Source organism: Ixodes scapularis, unplaced genomic scaffold (genome assembly GCF_016920785.2).
Source record: "Ixodes scapularis isolate PalLabHiFi unplaced genomic scaffold, ASM1692078v2 PGA_scaffold4__175_contigs__length_147842914, whole genome shotgun sequence".
NCBI lineage: Eukaryota > Metazoa > Arthropoda > Arachnida > Ixodida > Ixodidae > Ixodes > Ixodes scapularis.
In genome coordinates this window covers 26,381,914-26,399,704 of record NW_024609879.1, presented here as the reverse complement: position 1 = coordinate 26,399,704, position 17,791 = coordinate 26,381,914, and the positions used below count along the sequence as shown (strand labels likewise).

At 49.5% G+C, this 17,791-nt stretch overlaps 1 protein-coding gene and 1 pseudogene across 4 annotated transcripts; one reads left to right on the top strand and one right to left on the bottom strand.

Annotated features, from left to right (window-relative positions):
- Positions 1-10,502: 10,502 nt before the first annotated feature.
- LOC121047428 lies at positions 10,503-12,437 on the bottom strand (annotated as a pseudogene).
- Positions 12,438-14,371: 1,934 nt separating this feature from the next.
- Positions 14,372-17,540, top strand: LOC120843617. 4 transcript variants are annotated; one of them, XR_006078254.1, is made up of 3 exons: positions 14,372-14,942; positions 15,173-15,231; positions 15,302-17,540. XR_006078254.1 is itself a non-coding variant. In XM_040215035.2 (3 exons), the coding sequence occupies exons 1-3, from the start codon at positions 14,591-14,593 to the stop codon at positions 17,161-17,163; spliced, it is 579 nt and encodes a 192-aa protein (XP_040070969.1). In that variant the 5' UTR covers positions 14,372-14,590; the 3' UTR covers positions 17,164-17,540. The 4 variants fall into 4 exon arrangements, 1 of the variants encoding a protein (XP_040070969.1); XR_006078253.1 differs by having other exon boundaries at positions 15,173-16,947; positions 17,026-17,540; XM_040215035.2 differs by lacking the exon at positions 15,173-15,231 and having other exon boundaries at positions 15,302-15,390; positions 17,026-17,540.
- Positions 17,541-17,791: the final 251 nt, after the last annotated feature.

Below are 17,791 nucleotides of genomic sequence, written 5' to 3'. Positions count from 1 at the left end.
TTTGCGCAGTATGTTCCTCCTCACTGCTTCTCTTCCGGGTGTGCTTTGCTGCACTCCTTCTGTCTTTCAGGTCAAATTCATCTTGGTCTATATTTTTCATGATTTCTTGAATCGAAAACTGGACTTGGACTCCTTGTAAAACTGCTTACTGCATCGTTTGGCGCAAGTCCGCAGACCTCCACTGTGTGCTCTGCTTTGCCAATCTTGGTTTGGGTTATGTTGAGTAATAGTTTCGCAACTTTAGATGGGGTGCTCACCATTGCAGTGTTTTGGCTCTGGTTGATCTGCAGGCGCCTGTTGGCTTGTTGCCACATTGTGTTGATGCCCTAAAGCTGGGCTAGTGCAGTGAGGACGGTTGGAGCCGGCCTACGTTGAGTCCGTTGCATGGTCACAAAACTCGCTTAAACTCCTCCAAGGTAAAGGGTGTGGGCGTAGGAGCAGGTCTGCGGGTCGTAGCTCTTCTCAGCTGCCTCGGCGACGAAAGCGAAGGTGGCAGCGTGACTTGCTTTTCAGTTAGGTTTAGCTGTTGCCGAGCTCGTCGACGCTGTGCCTTCCAGACTACCGTTGATCCAGAGTAGCCTTGTTTTCTTCGTTCCCGACGATGGGTAATCCTGGTTATCTGCTGCACTTGCATCTTTTTGGTAGATGAAATTATTTTTATTTATATCCAAGCTGACTTCCGAGGCATACGCGACAGCTGTGCAGCCCGCATCGGTTCCAGCGGGTGGGGCCTGATCCATCGCCGTATTATTAGCTAGGCCTACAACGATAACAGAAGTCTTAGCCTTCTCGCTCGGGAAAGTCTTCCTAATTTCACCACACTTGCACTCATTGGCGAAAAACTGGTGTCCTCATGTGCCTTTTGCTTAATAGAATATGGTGGTAATCACTAATTTGTGCAGAATCTGATTTTTCTGAACTTTTGGGTGTGCAACACAGAGCTCATCAGAAACACGTTTTGCCTCTACGGCGGCCGTCGGTGTTCCCCCCCTGTAACGGGATGAATTGATTCATTCTTTCTCGAACGATGCGAGCGAAATCGTGAACCTTTTGGGCAACGTCGGAGCACAGAGTGATTGAGGACCAGTCGTAATTGGAGAAATGATTGTACAAACTAACATAATCTCACGCGGAAAAATTGTGTCTATTCACTTCAGGATGTCTCCGTGAATAACATCTCATGCCATGTCAGATAGGTATACTGATCTCCAATGGGGCATGATGTCCGTCGGGGGGGAAACCAAGCCTGACATACCCTCTGTTATATCTGTACAGTCTAGATCTGCGAAACATAGATCAAGCATGTTGCCCTGGGTTTTTGAGATACAGTTTTATTGTTTTAAATTTGTAAATGATGAAAAATTCAGCAAGAAATTAGATTTCTGAATATATAGTAATTTTTGGAGGACACTGAGGCTGTTTTTCAGCATATGTTACGAACATTAAAATCTCCAAGAACTATAAATTTGAATTTATCAAGTGCCTTGGTTGTACACTCAATGCCCAGTAGACATTGGCGAAAACGATCTGGAGACGTGTCAGAGGGCAAGTAATAAGCGCCCAAGAGGATATGCTCGCCATTCGCACATTGCAGCTCTATCCACACTGACTCAAACAATGTCTCAAAATCCGTATGCCTAACACATTGTAAGGACGCATCAATTTCTCTCAGCACTCTACCCCCGTCTTTTTCCTAGTAGAGAGTACACGACCACGTCTAAGTACTGTAAAATTAGGTGGGAAGACATTGGATAAAGAAATGTTAGAACAAGGCCAGGTCTCGTTTAGCACAATAATAGACACATCAGTTAGGGTTACATTAGAAAAAAAGTTAGCTTTTGTGGGAAGACCTTGGACATTCTGATAGTAAATGTCTAGGTTACATATCTGTTATGGCATTATTGAAGAGAGGCGCTTCGAATACCGCTTGCTATGTGTGGCTCTCATTCAGCTGACCTGTCAACTCGTTGAAAAGGCTTCCCTCTGGCCAGAGAAGGGGATCGAAAAGTTTCTCTATTTCTTCATCTACACCCATCACTCGGAAGGACGAGTAGCCCTCATGCCGTGTCTTCAGTCGGGTGCACACAAGCTCGCGAAGAGGGCCCCGCTTCTTAATGTGGGTTTAAAGGCTCGGAGGATCGCAAGATGGGCCGAAATGCGTCATGCACACAGCGCGTTGGCGATGTGGTGGAGAGGGTGGCAGTGCCACAGGTGTACAGCTGGCTGACACACTTGCCCTCAACAACGGCCGTCTTGCCCTGGGGAGCTTTTGCCATTCCCTCGGGGAACCCAGCCCCGTTGAAGTATGATGGAGCTTGATGGCATGGATGCCCTGAAGGTTGGACAGGGTCACCAAAGGAAGGGGATGGTGGGGGCTCATCGCCACAGTTTAGGAAAAAGGCAGCTGTTTTCCGCCGGCTGGTTCTATTGGTTCCGAGCGTTACGCACAGCTCTGAGCTCAGTCTGCAAAGACAGTATGGCACTTTCGTGCAGCTGGGAGGTATGCCTATACTCTTGGCAGAGCTGCGCATTCTCGTCATGAAAGAGTAGCGACCTCGTGTGTGAGGAACGAGATCCCCTCGAGGGAGTTGAGGAGGAGGGCTCGCAAGGATTCCATGTCTGCATGGGGACCGCCAGGGGAGGAGGAAGGTTTCTCCGAACGAGTGGAAGCAGTGGGGGAGGGCGGTGCGGAGTGGTGGCTGAACCAAAGTTCCTTGCAAAAACAGCCTTACCTCGGCTCCATGTAGGCGACTGGTTGGCTGGCCCTGCCGGCTTGTGACTCTGCCCGGGCTGTCAGCAAGTCCAGACGAACTTTCGGCTGATAGGCCAGAAGCATCTCTGCTGGAGACTTGGGATGACCACCCGATGGCATTCTGCGGGTCATGTGGAGCCATCTCGCCAAGCGAGTTGTGAGGGACGCACCAGACACCCTCTTTAGTCCTTCTTTCACTGAGCGCATGGCCCTTTCTGCCAGGCCGTTAGACTGGGGTTGGAACGGTGCGGTACATATGTGACGGTATTCCATTTTTCTTGACGAAGTCCTAGAATTCAGCTCCTGTGAATGAAGTACCATTGTCCGACACCAAACATGTGGGCAGGCCAAATCGAGCAAAGGTGGTTCTGAGCAGTTCCACTGTCGTTGCCGATGTCGCTGTTGTCGTTGGCAATGCCTCTATCCAGCCAGAAAAACTGTTGACCACCACCAGGATCATCTTTCCCTCTACTGGTCCGGCATAATCCATGTGAACTCTTGTCCACGGCTGTTTAGTTGCTGGCCATGCCAGTGGCTCCCTACTTGGTGGTATGTGAGCTGCCTGTTGGCACACTGTGCACAGGTGAAGCAACTCTTCCACCTCACGGTCAATGCCTGGCCACCACACCAGCGTGCGTGCCAGTGCCTTAGTTGCATTGACTCCCATGTGAGTATCATGAAACTCCAATAGAAATGCCCTCCGTTCACATTCTGGAATCGCCACTCTTCCACCCATGCAGATGAGGGCCCCTTCCAGCGTGAGTGCATTGCGATGATGCTAGTATGGCTGAAGGCGACTGTCCAAAAGCCTTTTTGGCCAACCTCTGCTGATCGTGTCTCGTAGGCTCTGCATGGTTGGGTCCTTCCCCGTCAGGTCTTCTAGCTGTCGTCTGGACATTGGGCTGGCGTCCAACATGTCCGCTGTGAAGACCCCCATATCTTGGGCCTCTTCGGTTTCTGCTCCATCTGGGGCAGTTGCCACCGGCAGACGATTGAGAGCGTCTGCGTTCAGGTTTTGTGACCCAGGCTTGTACTTGATCACATACTTATACGCTTCAAGCGTTAGTGGCCACCTCTAGATGCGTGCCACAGCCATGCTTGGAATCGATTTGCTTTCTTTGAACAATCCCACCAAGGGTTGGTGGTCTGTCTTTAGGGTGAAGCTCCTGCAGAGAAGGTAATCCCTAACCTTCGTTACCCCATAAATGAGCGCAAGTGCTTCCTTCTCTAGCTGCAAATAGTTCTTCTCAGCCTTGGTAAGGGTTCTTGACTGGAAGGCGATAGGCCTGTCGACGCCATTTGCGCAGTTAGACAGCCCAGTTAAAAATACCCATTGGGTCCAATTGGATTTTCCAATTGGTACCAATTGCCAAAACCGGTTGTGTTTTGGAACGCCCGGTTGGAAAAAATGCCAATTGGTTCAATATTACCAATTGGATTTTTTCCAATTGGCACCATGACCAACTGTGTTTTAGAACACCCAATTGGAAATGTACCAATTGCTTTTTTTCCAATTGGAATCATAACCGACTGTGTTTTGGAACGCCCAATTGGAAAAATACCAATTGCTGTGGTTCTGATTAGAATGGTTCCAATCGGAACCACACCAATTGGTATTTCTCCAATTGGTCTGAAATTCCTTTTAGAAAACCGCCAGTTCATACACTTTTAATTCAAACTATAACCAATTAGAAAGATAGCTAGCAAGAGAAATTGGTTTTCTGATGCATTAGCAATTAACACAGCCAAAGGTAGAACCCCCAAATGAAATTTCAAATTTGAGCATGTCTCACATAGGTATGTCTAGATATGCCAGTTGGATATGTTCCTAACTAATAGGGTTTTACTATATACAAAACATTTGAAGCCTGTTCTGAAATAACACATTATTTTAGAAACACATCTTTTCTAGTTTCTTTTTTTTAATGAGCTCTTTGCAGTCACTCTAAATGGTGCCAAACACCTTTGCAAGATATGAGAAACAAGCAAAATTAAAAGGAGCACATTTATTACAATAGAAAAGGAAACACTAAATCCCAGTTCCGACCCAAAAAGGATTTTTCTTTTTCCTTCTACCGAGAGTAGGACGATTCCTGAGAGACGCTATGACGTCTTTGAGCATTTGTTTAGCGTTCCCCCCCCCCCCCCCCCCCAGTTATTATGCAGATATGCTCTTGGACAACACTTGTTCCCTCGATGGTCTGCAGACACTGTAAATAGGCACAAACTGGATTTTAATCTATTAAAATCAGAGCTGCATTCTTCATGCTTGAAATTCTGAAATGAACAATGGAACAAGGAGTACATTAGCAGGAATGCCAGTTGGTATCATGACGTGGGTAAAACATGAAAGCATAGAAATCAATGAAAGCTAGATAATAAGGATAATAAGTTAGTATGGGCTTCTGAATTATGATAGTGATCCAAGGCTTGTCAAAAAATTTGGAAGGATAAACGGCTCACAAGTCTAACACACCTGGCAGCAGAGAGTTGTGTGTTGTCCGTTCAATTGGGTAGTTTTCTGCCATCTTGAGCTTCTACATCAAAATTAGTCCCTTTTTACATATCTAATGAGAGAAATTTACTATGCTGTTATCAGCTGAGAGGGGATCCAAAGCTTTGCAGTCAGTCAAATTCGGGGGTTTTACATGCCAACCAATGACGGGCGTCTGGCACGCCCAGTGGAGGTTTGAGAATTAATGGGACCACCTTAGTATCTTTTGACATGTAACCGAAAGCATGGTCACCACGGACCCTTCTCTGCAATAAGCATCCATCAAATTGCGGGCACCTCGGCCGGGATTCGAACCCGCCACCTGGGCATCCGTAGGCCGGCGCTTTGCCTTGGAGCCAAGGCTTTGCAGTGCGACCATTCGTTTCAACAATTTTGACTGCAAAGAACTATTCGTTCTGTGCACACTGGATCTCGGAAAGGATACAATTGTCATTATTTGAATGTCTGAGAATACACATGCCTTTGATTGCAAAGAGAGCAGAGCTAGCTTTATTCTTACAGCTGTCCATATTCAAATGAATATTTATGATAGCATGCTAGCTGCATTCTGCACAATGGAAGCATTTAATAAATTACAAATATTGCAAGCAACACGTGGCAATAAAAAGGGTGTTAAGAGCAACCTAAAGAAAAACAGCAAATACATCGAAGGCTCAAATACTGAATGAGGAAATAGTGAGACACTAGAAACTGTTTGCTGCAGTGGAAAGCGTTTTACAATGCGATGTGTGCACCGCATGGCTAACTTTTTCCCTAACGCGGACGTGCGGCAACAGTTCCAAGCATAAAAGCAGGTAAAAGCAAACAAAGCAGGTAAAAGAACACTTTAGCAAACAAGGTTCACCACGTGAAAATATTCAGAACTTGCTTCAGGAGTCCGAAGGACAAAGAGAAAAATCGCGCTCACCGCAGCTGCCGCGGAACGGAGTTGCTGGCTAACCCCAGCATGTTGCGGTTCCCCCAGGCTTTTCTTGGACACATTGATTGAAACAAAAAAACGTCAAATGTTGGTAAACTTGATGAAAATGTCACATTTTCACATCCCCCTAATCGCATTCCACACACATGCTCCCAGAAAAAACAAACTACTATTGGTGTCACTAGCGATGGGGCGTCCCAACTTTGAAATCGAAACTATTAGTAAAACTAAAAAAATAATTACTAAAATGAAAAACCATCAAATTAATAATAGATAGTATATATATAAGTCAGAGAGAAATAAAAAAAAAAAGAAAATTAATTTTTTTTAAACGAATTTTTGAAAAAAATTTGTTTTTTTCAGAGTTTTTTTTTAGAGAGTCTAAACTGTCCAAATTGGTTGCTTAATACCAACTGGAAAATTAATTTCCAATTGGAATCATAAACTCTATGATTGGAATGGTTAATGGGTTGTTTTATACCAATTGGAATAAATATTTCCAAGAGTGACCAATTGGAATGGCCAATTAGTTGATTAATACCAACTGGAATATATATTTCCAATTGAAGTGACCAATTGGCAAAATGTGTTCCAATTGGAATGGCCAATTGGTTGATTAAGACCAACTGGTATATATATTTCCAATTGGTGTGACCAATTGGGAAAATGCATTCCAATTGGAATGGCCAATTGGTTGTCTATATACCAATTGGATCCCACTGATACCAATTGGTACCAATTGAAATTCCAATTGGAGTCAATGGGTATTTTTAACTGGGAGCACTGCTCCTAGGCCTTCTGGTGATGCATCACACTCCAAAATGAGTTCCCTACTTGGGTCATAGTGCACAAGAAGGTTGGACTTCTGCGGGTTGTTTTCACCCCATCGAATGCAGCCTGTTTTTCTGTTCCCCATTTTCATTTCACCTCACTCCTCAGCAGGTTGTGGAGCGGAGCCAGAAGTGTAGACATCCTAGGCAGGAAACTCCTGTAGTATGTGATGAGTCCTAAAAAGGACCGAAGTTCTTGGAGGTTGCAAGGTGCAGGGGCCTTCACGATGGCCTCCACTTTCTTTTCTGATGGATGCAGCCCATGTCGGTTGATCCTATGTCCGAGGTAGGTAACCTCCTCTTCACCAGACACACATTTTTCTTCCCGCAGTCTGGTGCCATTTTCTCTGAATCTCTGCAGAACCTTCCGCAGCGTCTGCTCGAATTTGTCTTTGCCCTCTGCCACCCAGACATCATCCAAGAAAACCTGCATTCCCGGATTGTCCTTCAACAACGCCTCCATTTTCCTTTGGAAGATCGCTGGTGCTGAAGCGATGCCGTATGGCAGCCGGTTGTAGCAGAAGAGACCCTTGTAAGTGTTGAGCACTGCTGCCTGTCTGGATTCTTTATCTAAGGCCACGTGGCCAGTAGGCTTCCCGAAGATCCAATTTCGAGAACCAATGGCCATCTTTCAGAGACGCAAAGATGTCCTCCACTTTGGGAAGTGGGAATTGTTCGATGTCGCATGCCATGTTCAGGGTTACTTTAGAGTCCCCACAGATCCTGAGACCTCCATTGGCCTTGGTCACTGGCACTACTGGCGTTGCCCACTCACTGTGGGATACCGGAGACAATATCCCCTCTTTGCACATTCAGTCCAGTTCTTCTCCCACCCTGTCACGTAGGGCATAGGGAAGGGACCGGGCCTTGCAGAACTTGGGATTTACCTCTTTCTTTAAGTTGATGTGGGCCACAGGTCCCTTCATCAACCCCGTCCCCGGCTGGAAGAGGTCCTTGAAGTCTTCTTTCAGCTTTTTGACCGTGTCCTGCACTTGGTTGTCACTTGTTTGCATGCTCCCGATTAGATGCTCTTCCAGGAGGTTCAATGCTTGGATGACGTCTCGACCACACAAGGACGGACCCGTACAATCCACAACGTACAGTTGTCCTTGCACTTGTTTGTCTCCACGCCTTACTGGCATCGCCAGGACTCCCAGCACTGGTAGTTTCCCCAGGTAGCAGTGGAGCTCCTTGGTAGTTTCCTGTAGGGGTGGCCAGACCTTAGCATTCTTGGAGTATGTGTCCTTAGAAATCACGCGCACGGGGGAGCCAGTGTCAACCTGCATGGTCACCTCTACTGTTCCCCACTGGAGCACTTCGTTGACTGGATCAACCATAGCTTTTGGAGAGTGCACTGTGAACAAGTGGAAAGCCTCCTCTGCCTGTCCTAGCTGTGCTTCTTCCCTGAGCAGGTTGGCCTGCTGCTTCTTTCGATTGACCGCCGGTGTCGACTGAGTGCGAAAGCACTGGCTCGCCAAATTTCCCTGCTTGTTACACGTGAAGCACGTCATTTTCTTGTGCGGACAGTTCGGCGGGTCATGAGAGCTGTCTCCGCAACGAATGCAGGGCTGCGCAGCTTTCGTCCCAGACGTTTTCTGCTGACGTCCCTTGTGCTTCTTAAACCGCAAGGCATTCACGTCTCCCGCAGTAGTGGGTAGCGAACTTGAGCTGAAGAGCCGGTCGGCGTTCCGCAATGCTAACTCCGCGGCCAACGCTGTGTCCAGCGCCTCTCTGACCGTAAGTTTCTTTGGTTTCGCCAGGAGGATCCTTTGCACCGTCTTCTCGCGCAGTCTGATGACGATTCGGTTCCTTAGGTTGCGCCCTAGAGCGTCCCCAAAACCGCAGTGGTCTGCGATTCTCCGTAATTCGGCCAGGTAGTCCGCGACGATTTCTCCCTCATTTTGCACTAGTGACTGGAACCTGAACGTCTCGTAGATCTCGGACGGTTCCGGACTGAGGTGCTGCGTAAGCACTTTCACGATCGTGTCAGAGGTTTCGTCTCGCGGTTTGTTTGGTGCCACCAAGCTTCGCAGTCGTGCGTAGACCTCCAGGCTGAGAGTGGATATTAGGATCGAACGTTTCCTACTGTCGTCCTTCACCCCTCTGGCGTCGAAGTACGCCTCCAGTCGCTCCGCGTAGTTCGTCCAATTCTCCACCGCCGGGTCATACTGGATCGGCGCGGCGTAGAGGGCTTGAGCTTGCGCCATGGCGGCCACCGCTTCTCCTTTGTTCCCGGGTCCCACTGACGCACCGACTAACACCACTTGACGTTCACGTACCAGCGCTCGGTTGTCCTCTCCTTATCCCATCCTCGTCGCCATTGTTAGCGTGTCAGGAAACGCAACGCTTTGTAACTCGGGTTCTTTATAGGAGACGAGAAATGTGAATACACTGTTAGGGTACAGGTTACAGACGTCCGACCCTAGTCGGCGTGATGGCATCGTGCTCGACGACCGTGGTTGCTTTGCATGAAGAAGGCTGGCGGCTCTGGCCAGGGTTGCCGCTTCCGGCCAGAACAACTACTAATAAATTTATTACCACAGACATGGGCTCTCTTTAAGAAAACGGGCGCATCAAAGCAAATAAGGTGCTTGTGTGATGCCACCCTGCAGTTAAAAAGTCAAGCATAGCATAGCCACTCTAAACCTAAAAATAAACACATGCACATAAGACTTCATCATTTCATGCACATAAGAGTATTGAAAAAAAAAAAAGCCGTTTACAACTCCCTGTAACGCCGAACTAGAGCGCAGCTCTTGAGGAGGAGGGAAGGTTACTGGGGGGGGTCAGTTGACTTTGGAAGGGGGGGGGTCACGTGACCTCGGGGGGTCGCGTGACCTGGGAGATCATATGTTTCACTGAGGCACCACAGAAAGTTCTGATGATTTATGGAAAAAAAGATGTAGGTGAGGGAACTCTAAATAATCAACACGACCGGTGCAGTTCAGGTGGTGGCTTCATAGGTAGAGAGCTTGACACAGCTTACACAAATGCGCAGTTGCCAAATTTTTTTTTTTCGCACCTGACTAGTTTTTACTTAAGATACTATGTAATGGAATGAGCTAGTGTGGGCCAGTTGGGCCTCTACTTAAATGGTAAATCTGTTTTCCAGTACTAATCTGTATGAGTAAAGTGAAACAAAGTATGAATGTTGTGTTTGGGCCAAAAAATCGTGTAGGATACTGTACACTTCTGCGATGTGATGAGGATACCAGAAAGTGTAGAATACAAGGAGTACATAATAGTTTCATGAAAATTGGAAACATGTCAATCATTCATTCAAACCAAACAGACACAAAGCAAGGAAGGGTTGAAGGTGGTTCTAAGGGAACATTCACGGACAACCACGTCCCACAGAATGCACTATATTACAATTTGGAACATGTTAAAATCAGATACTATCTAAATATTTTAGATCTCAGAATCCTTTCCCCCATCTTGAATTTTTGCTCATGTTGGTGCAACATTGTATGTCTTCCGTAGTATGGCTGCCTTTTCCAAACCACGTCCCCGTGCACGCCAATGCTCTTGGTGAAGAGGGCGGTGTCGTTTCAGCCCAGAAACATTGGATACGCTGCAGTTGCCCGATTGTCTTTTGCGCTGACGGGAGCACCCCTTTGTGGGTGAGCCACACAGGCCCAGACCGCCAACAGATGGTGACCCTTCTTGAAGCATGGAGCTGCACTCTCTAAGCAGTTGTAGCACTCAGGTTATCTTGGCTGGTGCAGTAGTAGGATAAGCTTTTTCCCCTTTCAAATTCAGCTGGGACTTTTGCTTTCAGCACTCCTATTCCCGACTTTTCCCGATGTTTCAAGTCTGGGAGTGCGGTGTCTGTGGCTCTGCAATCTTTACTCACATTAGCCGCAACATGTCCACACCTTTCCGATGGGTTGGCTACTGCAAGATCTGAGACAGTTAAGCTGTCAAGGCTCATTAATGGGCCATTCCGATAAGAGGCAGGCAGCCTGTCGAAGCACCAACCTTGGATATTCAAAATTATGGCACCGAGGTGTTTGCAGGGCAGTCTCGTCTTCTGAAGATTTGGGCAACTGCAGCTCGTTGTGGTGAACTGTGCAAGGTAAGAAGCATTTGCCGATGCAGCACTTTGAACATGAAATATGCCACTAGGTTCATCTGTCATTATGTGGTCCGCATCAATGTCCCCGGCAGCATGTAGACTTGCCATTATGTGTTTGACCACGGCGCGAGGCCTGTTGTGCAGGAATGTTGGTACAGACGAGTGATGAACTCTGTAATCTGAGGAGAAGTGCAAGTTGTCTTTTGAGAAATGTTTCTCCCTAACACTCAGAAAAGTCTTCATCGTCTGCAGCAGACCTGTCAGGCTCTTTCGTCCACTGTGGCATTTTAAGTAGTGCTCTTTGAGCATTTTGTTTTGGGCTTCTGTATTAGTTCTAACAGTTAGCTCACTCTTGAAGCAGGAAGCCCACATTTCTTTTACATCTAACCACTGTCCCTCCACATAGCTTTGCAGCTTTCGATTCGATTTCCAGATGGGGGAAGTTTGAGGCACTCGACTGCAGCATTAAAATCGTCTTCAGAACTGGCATGCGCAAGTGTACGAAGGAGACCCAGCAGTGCGTCTTTGTCAGCTACCCCATCTTCCCTCTTTCTGCAGAACCTTTCCCAAGCTTGCTCGCGGTGAAAGTCGCAAAGAGAAACACGGCTGTCGGGAAAGACAGTGGAAATGGCATTAATTTCAGCATTGCTGAAATCAACCATTCAGAACTTGGTACTAAGGTCTGAGCACCATTGCCGAAACAGCTCCAATGCCTCTGGAACACACTCCGCAGGTTCGAAATTGCACAATAAACACTCCGACAGTGAGAATGACAATAAGTAACACAACTCAAAACACGAAACAAAACGCAGGAACTGCAAAACCCATTGTCAGGTATGCCGAATTTGTATAAAAATTCAAGGGGAAAAAAAAGGGTGGTGGGCGAGCTTCCCAACCAACCCGGATGAGTGATGGATCTATGCCTTCATGAATCTGTTGAGGCAGATGAGGGCACCGACAAGGGCGTGTGAAGCGAGCCAGGCCATGTCCCACTTGGGGATCCCTAGGCTGGCTCCTCCCCGGACGGTTCCCGTGCAGAGCATGCTGCGCGCTCCGAACGCCAAGCCGGCTGCCGTCACGACCTTATCAGGGTACAGTGGCCGCAGGCAGTCATACTTGGCGCTCTTGAAGTCGCACATCCTCTGCAATGATTGTGGGCAATCGTCCCATGAGACGGTGATGTCAGCGATGATGACCGTGTCGCCGTCCAAGATGATGATGTCTGGTTTGAGCCAGATGCCCCCCGGGCTCGTGATGAGCCGCTCTGTGTGGATGATTGCCTCGCGGTTATACTTGCTAACAAGTCGGTATACTTGCTTGGAAATGAAATTGTGATGCTCCATCCTCGGGAGCTTAATGGGTGCGCACTCTTGGAGTATGTGAAATGGGGTTTCTAATGAATAATGACACCTCCTGCAGAGTCGGGCGGACGGATCTCAGTTATGATGATGAAGCAAGGCGTTGGTCGGGTAGGTGTTGATCCGCAGACGCAACGCCTTAATGTGGTCTCCGTCCTTCACATGCTTCGAGTCGTGCTGCAGCCAGGTGTTCCCCAGGGGCTGATCTTGATGGGCGAAAAGATCATTATTCTGGTAGGTTGCCTGGGTATCCCTCCACCAATCCTTCCTGGACTGCCCAAGGGCGGCGGTCAGTTCTTTGGTGTCTGTCAGGTCGGGTGGCACTCGCAGCTGGGAGGCGAGGCGGCAGTGGTATGGCCCCATGGTGGGTTTCAGGAGATGGTCGACGGCCCTTTTGCCCAGGCGAACACGTCTCGCCAGTGCCTTGAGCTGCACCTCCTAGGCCACCCTCTCTATGTTGAGGCAGCCTAGTCCTCCATCCCGTGCTGCGAGGTGCATGTGGGTTTTTGGGAATGATAGTGGAAGATGGAGTATTGTCTTGATGCGGATACGAGGTGCCTTGATTCCCGGGTGAACCCAAGATGGAAAGAGCTGCGTAAAGGTAGTTGGGCATGACGAGGGTGTTGATGCAGCGCAGCTTCTGAAATGGTTTGAGGGATGATGATTCAATGAGAATGAGGTCGTCCTTGGCAAGTTGTGAATGAATGACAGGCCGCTTGTTGATGAAGAAGTCAATGCCAAGGTACCGGATGGGTTAGTTGATGGGTGTTGAATGAATGGGGGTGCCAGCCACGGTGATTGATGGAAGGTCGTAGCTGATTGCCACCGAGGAAGCCCTCCAGCCAAAAAAATGGTTTTGTCTGGGTTGAGGAAAAGGCCCACCTCGGCGAGGTATTGCTCGGTGGACTTCAAAAGGGACTTAAGTACTTCATAACTCAATGAGGTGAGGATGAGGTCGTCGGCAAAGGCAAGTGCCCCGATGGTGGCGTCACCGACGTCCAGGCCGGCGGAGTTGCAGTTGAGGTCGGTGAAAAGGAGTCCGGGATGCAGTTGAAAAGAAAGGGCAACAGGGGATCCCCTTGTTTAATCCCCTGTCTCACGGGAACCGTAACGTCGTCCGTGACCCCCCTGAACCAGAATGTTGTTGATGATCCGGCATATAGGTTGCGGACATCTCGATGTGCTGAGGTGGCAGTCCCCTTTCTTTGAGGACTTCAATGATTGCGTTATGACTGACCGTATCGAAGGCCTTCCGGGCGTCGAGCTCAGGCTGTAGAAGCTCTGTCAAGCCTGCTTCCTCGCCTTCATGGGGGCCTGAAGAATGATGATGTTGGATGAAGTGCTCCTGTCGTCGCCGAATCCACCCTGGAGGTTGTGCAAGACGTGATATTGCGCGAACCGTCGGAGCGGCGCCCCTGTGTAGATGCGCAGAAGGATGGATGAGATGGTGATGGGCCTGAAGTCTCCGCCGGTAGTGGTCGAGCGGGACTTGGGTATGAAAACTGTCTTGGCCACCTTGAGGTCCTCGGGAAGCGTAACGAAGGCCAACCAGTTGGTGAAAATGATGGCAAGAATGGCTGGTGGAATCTGGAAACCTTCTTCAGGGTAAGGCTGTCCTGGCCAGTGGCAGTCTTTGCGTCGGCGTTCTTGAGCACTCCTTGGAGCTCTCCGTCGGTGAACGGCTCCACCTCTACGTTGAGTACGGGTTCGGATGTTATGAACCCGTCAACCGGCCTTGATGGCGTAGACATCACAAGGTCGTAGACCCGGTGGAGCTCCCCAAGGAGGACTGCTGGGTCAGCCCAGTCCAGCCGCATCTCGTCGACGAGCAGCTTAGGCCCCAGACTGTACAGCCGTTGATGTTCTACATAGCGTTCGCGGCGGCGCTGGTTACGGTTCTTGGCTGAACGGCACTTCTTTTTCTTGCTGCCCTCGGTGCCCCCATTTTTCATTGATGAAATGTTGAAGTGATTCGTGATGATGTTAACCTCGGCCATCCATGCTGGTCGGTTTCGGTTAAAGGTTGCTTTCTCAAGCCTGGTGTTGTTAATGCCCCCTCTCCCCAGGTCTTCTCCTATATTGATGGGGTCCAGCAACCCGTGAGCGATGGTGACAGGGGATCCTGGTGCGGGCTGCGGATGCACCCGGGCAGATCCGGCGTCGTGAACGCGGACTGGTTGAATAGGAACCGGCTGCTTGTGTGCCGCCGCCTTCAAGGTCTCCAGGATCTCCTTGTAACGGCGTGTATTTCACTGCCCTGTGATTCCCTGTCAGGACTGGGTGGTGAATGTCCTGGCAAAAGCAAGGTTCATATGAGGGTGGTCCCTGCAGGTGATCTCTGCCCTGGCCAGTGCCGTCAGTTCCGAGATGGTCCACCGCGCGTTGAACTCTGCTGGTGGAGGAGAGTTTGCAATGCCGACGTAGGTGTGACCTCTCCGATGACGGATTCAGCAGAGGGAGCAGGAACGATGACAGTTGGCGGGGTGTCTGGTGAGTGGCCACAAAGTGATGAAGTTTGGGGTAAGGGTGAGACATCCTTTCCCCGTCGCATGCAGAGCTCCCTGCGCATTGCCTCTGCGTACTGGGGCGTCGGGCGGTAGTCCCGAACGCTCTGCCATGTTCTTCTTGGCATCAATGCAGCGAGCTTGTCGTCACTATGCATGCACAGAGAAGCCTGGAGCTCGCACAGCTCGAGTGCCTGAATGTCCCTCTCTGTCCAGGGCCTTGCTTCTGGTGTAGGGGGGATATCTCGGGGCGGTGACCGGGGTTGGAGAATGATGTATGGACCTCTCGCTTCACCGCTGTGGTCTTGGTGTGGTGAGGGGTGATGAGGGTATGTCCGTCTGCAGGCCGGAGGAATCTTGCACTGATGGCAGTGGTCCCCCTGGAGTGGCAGTGGGGGGCTCACCATGTGCAGGAACCCTGGAGTCCGGCCGAGGTAACCTGCGCCGCAGCTGTTCTTGCTATAGCAAGTCTCTATACAACTTCCGCCCCCTGATGCCCTTGATGGTTTGCCAAGGTACCCGTGCGTACCCCTTGGCGAGTTTTTTGTTGACAAACTTCATCTTGGCGGGCATCGACAATTCTTAAACCGCCAAAGTCCTGACGTCCTCCGTGGTCCTGTCACCTGCTGGTGGGAGACGCAAGGCAGGGGTGCTGGTCGTGAAGGGCATCGACATGTCTGCCCTCTCGGAGTCCTGGGAGAACTCTGGGTGCTCCTTCTCCTCGGTGTGACTTGCAGGGGAAGGAGTGGGAGCCTGCGGAAGCTCGTTGTTGGCTGCACTGTGCGAGTCGGCGTTCGTCACTACGGTTGAAGCGGGCGATACTAATGGTTTCTTCCGACACCTTGTGTAATGAGACGAGATGGAGGTGCTCTCGGTATACGTTTTTGCGAGGCAATTGGAGCACCTCCATAAGAAGTGACAACTATGAACATGTTCGTAGTGCTCCCCCAGAGAGATGCAGGAAGTTAGTCGTTTGTCGCACAGGTGGCAGACAATCTCCTCTGGGGGATACAGCCTCTCAGTGGTTGCTAACGCGCTAGGTGATGGATGAGTCCCTGACATGCTGAAATGAATAAGGGGAAAAAAATTGAAACACTATTCCCCCAGCTGCTTGCGGCATAGGGGATTTGTAATTAAGGATAGGCTGTGAGGCCGAGAGGGAGTGCCTGGTAATGTGGCCTGTGTTACAGGCCACAGAGACTTGCTCAAAAGGTACAAATTTCCCCAGAGCACTAGACTATACTAGCCCTGCAGACTACGCCACTACGTGTAGTAAAAACCAGCTAGTGGTACCCCGCGTAGCCCCAAAGCGTAGATCCGATCCACAAAGCTGCATGCCGAAGCACAAAAAAAAAGAAAGAAAAGAGCTAAGTTTATCACGCCAAAATGCCGAATGGCGCTCGATTACAAACGAAAAACCCCTCAAATGTTGCTAAAAGAGAGAGAAAAAAAAAGTGAAAAGACTTTTCTCTGCTGCTAGTATAAAAGAGGGGGTGAAATCCACGGGTGGAACGTACCGCCCTCTGTCGATGGCTGGCGCAACTAAACAAAGTTGCATACGCTCCCAGTTAGCGTGCAAAATTCGAACTGGAAGCTGGCAGAGCTGCCACAAAAAAAAAAAAGAACGATGGCAGTGGGACCAGAGACTTTTGTGCGTGGTTCGACGCACGGAGACTGAAAAAAAAAAACGTTTAGTGTAGGAACCAGCGGTCCACTAGCACCTAGCACTAACTCCAGCAGCCAAAAAGCGAGCGACCGTTACGGGGTGAAGAAGGCCTCAGCGGCCGGCTGCTCACACAATTGGAGAGGTGCTGAAACTGTGCTCTGTGGACCTGAGAACCTTCCAAGAGCAGCGGGGGGTAGCGGGTGGTGCCCGGGAACACGCGGTAGTCTCGGAGGCGTGCAGACCCGGCCGAAGGCGCGACCACCGGGAACTCGGCACGCTAACCAAGCGCGGCCGAAGCGAAGCTGACTTTCTGTTTACCCGCAAGGTACCCAAGGCATTTGGCATTTTTTTTTATAATTTGGACTTGTGCACAAAAATCGTTTTCTCGCCCACCCCTTTGCAGAGGCATCAGGCTGATCTTCGGCATCAAGTCTGGAAGTCCTTATCCTCTCCAAGGGAGAGGGACCCACCAATAGCCCCATGGCAACACACAACCGCCGGGGCGCTTTATCGTCCGTGCACCACGGAGGTCATCTGCTGATGCCGACGAAAGCACCTGACCCCCCCTGAAGACAAAGTATAGTCAATATCTTAATATACTGTCTACCAAACCCAAGATTGGTAAGAGCTGAAGCACTTTTTGGCGACCAAACACGTGATATATATGTGATATGTAGTCAAACTAGTCACAACCGGTGCAACACTATTGGCCCCTTTAATAACATCCAGAAGCTCTGGAACACTATACTTCTACACCTTCTGCTCATGTGCGGCATCTGGGGTGGAATACATACCCACCACCTGTGCATCAACCACAGTCATCTAACCACCTCTTGCATTAACGAGATCTGGCACATATATCTGTGTTGCGGTGTGGCACTCAGGTTTTACCAGCACCTCCCATCCCTTTTCTTTCAGATGGCCAGGAGCATACTGCACTAAACTATCATGTCGTTTGATTCTGGCACTGTGCGTGCGGAAGCAATTTTGCGTAATATGTCCCAGTGACTCTGCGGAGTCCCAACCGTCTTAACAACGAGTCTGGACGTCCCGACCCCTTTTAGTCCTAGTCAGGTGAGGAAGGGCATTTGCCCTGGTCTTTACCGAATCAATGAACCTCTTTCCATTCATCGGACGTGTACCTTTTCCAACCCACGCCTGAGAAGACC

Excerpts from the sequence above, each read along its gene's own strand:
- LOC120843617 (XM_040215035.2), top strand. The coding sequence starts at position 14,591 with ATGCACCCGGGCAGATCCGGCGTCGTGAACGCGGACTGGTTGAATAGG. Across the intron at positions 14,943-15,301 it reads GACAGTTGGCGGGGTGTCTG|GCCGGAGGAATCTTGCACTG; the intron begins GTGAGTGGCCAC and ends GTCCGTCTGCAG. Across the intron at positions 15,391-17,025 it reads AACCCTGGAGTCCGGCCGAG|AGGCATCAGGCTGATCTTCG; the intron begins GTAACCTGCGCC and ends ACCCCTTTGCAG.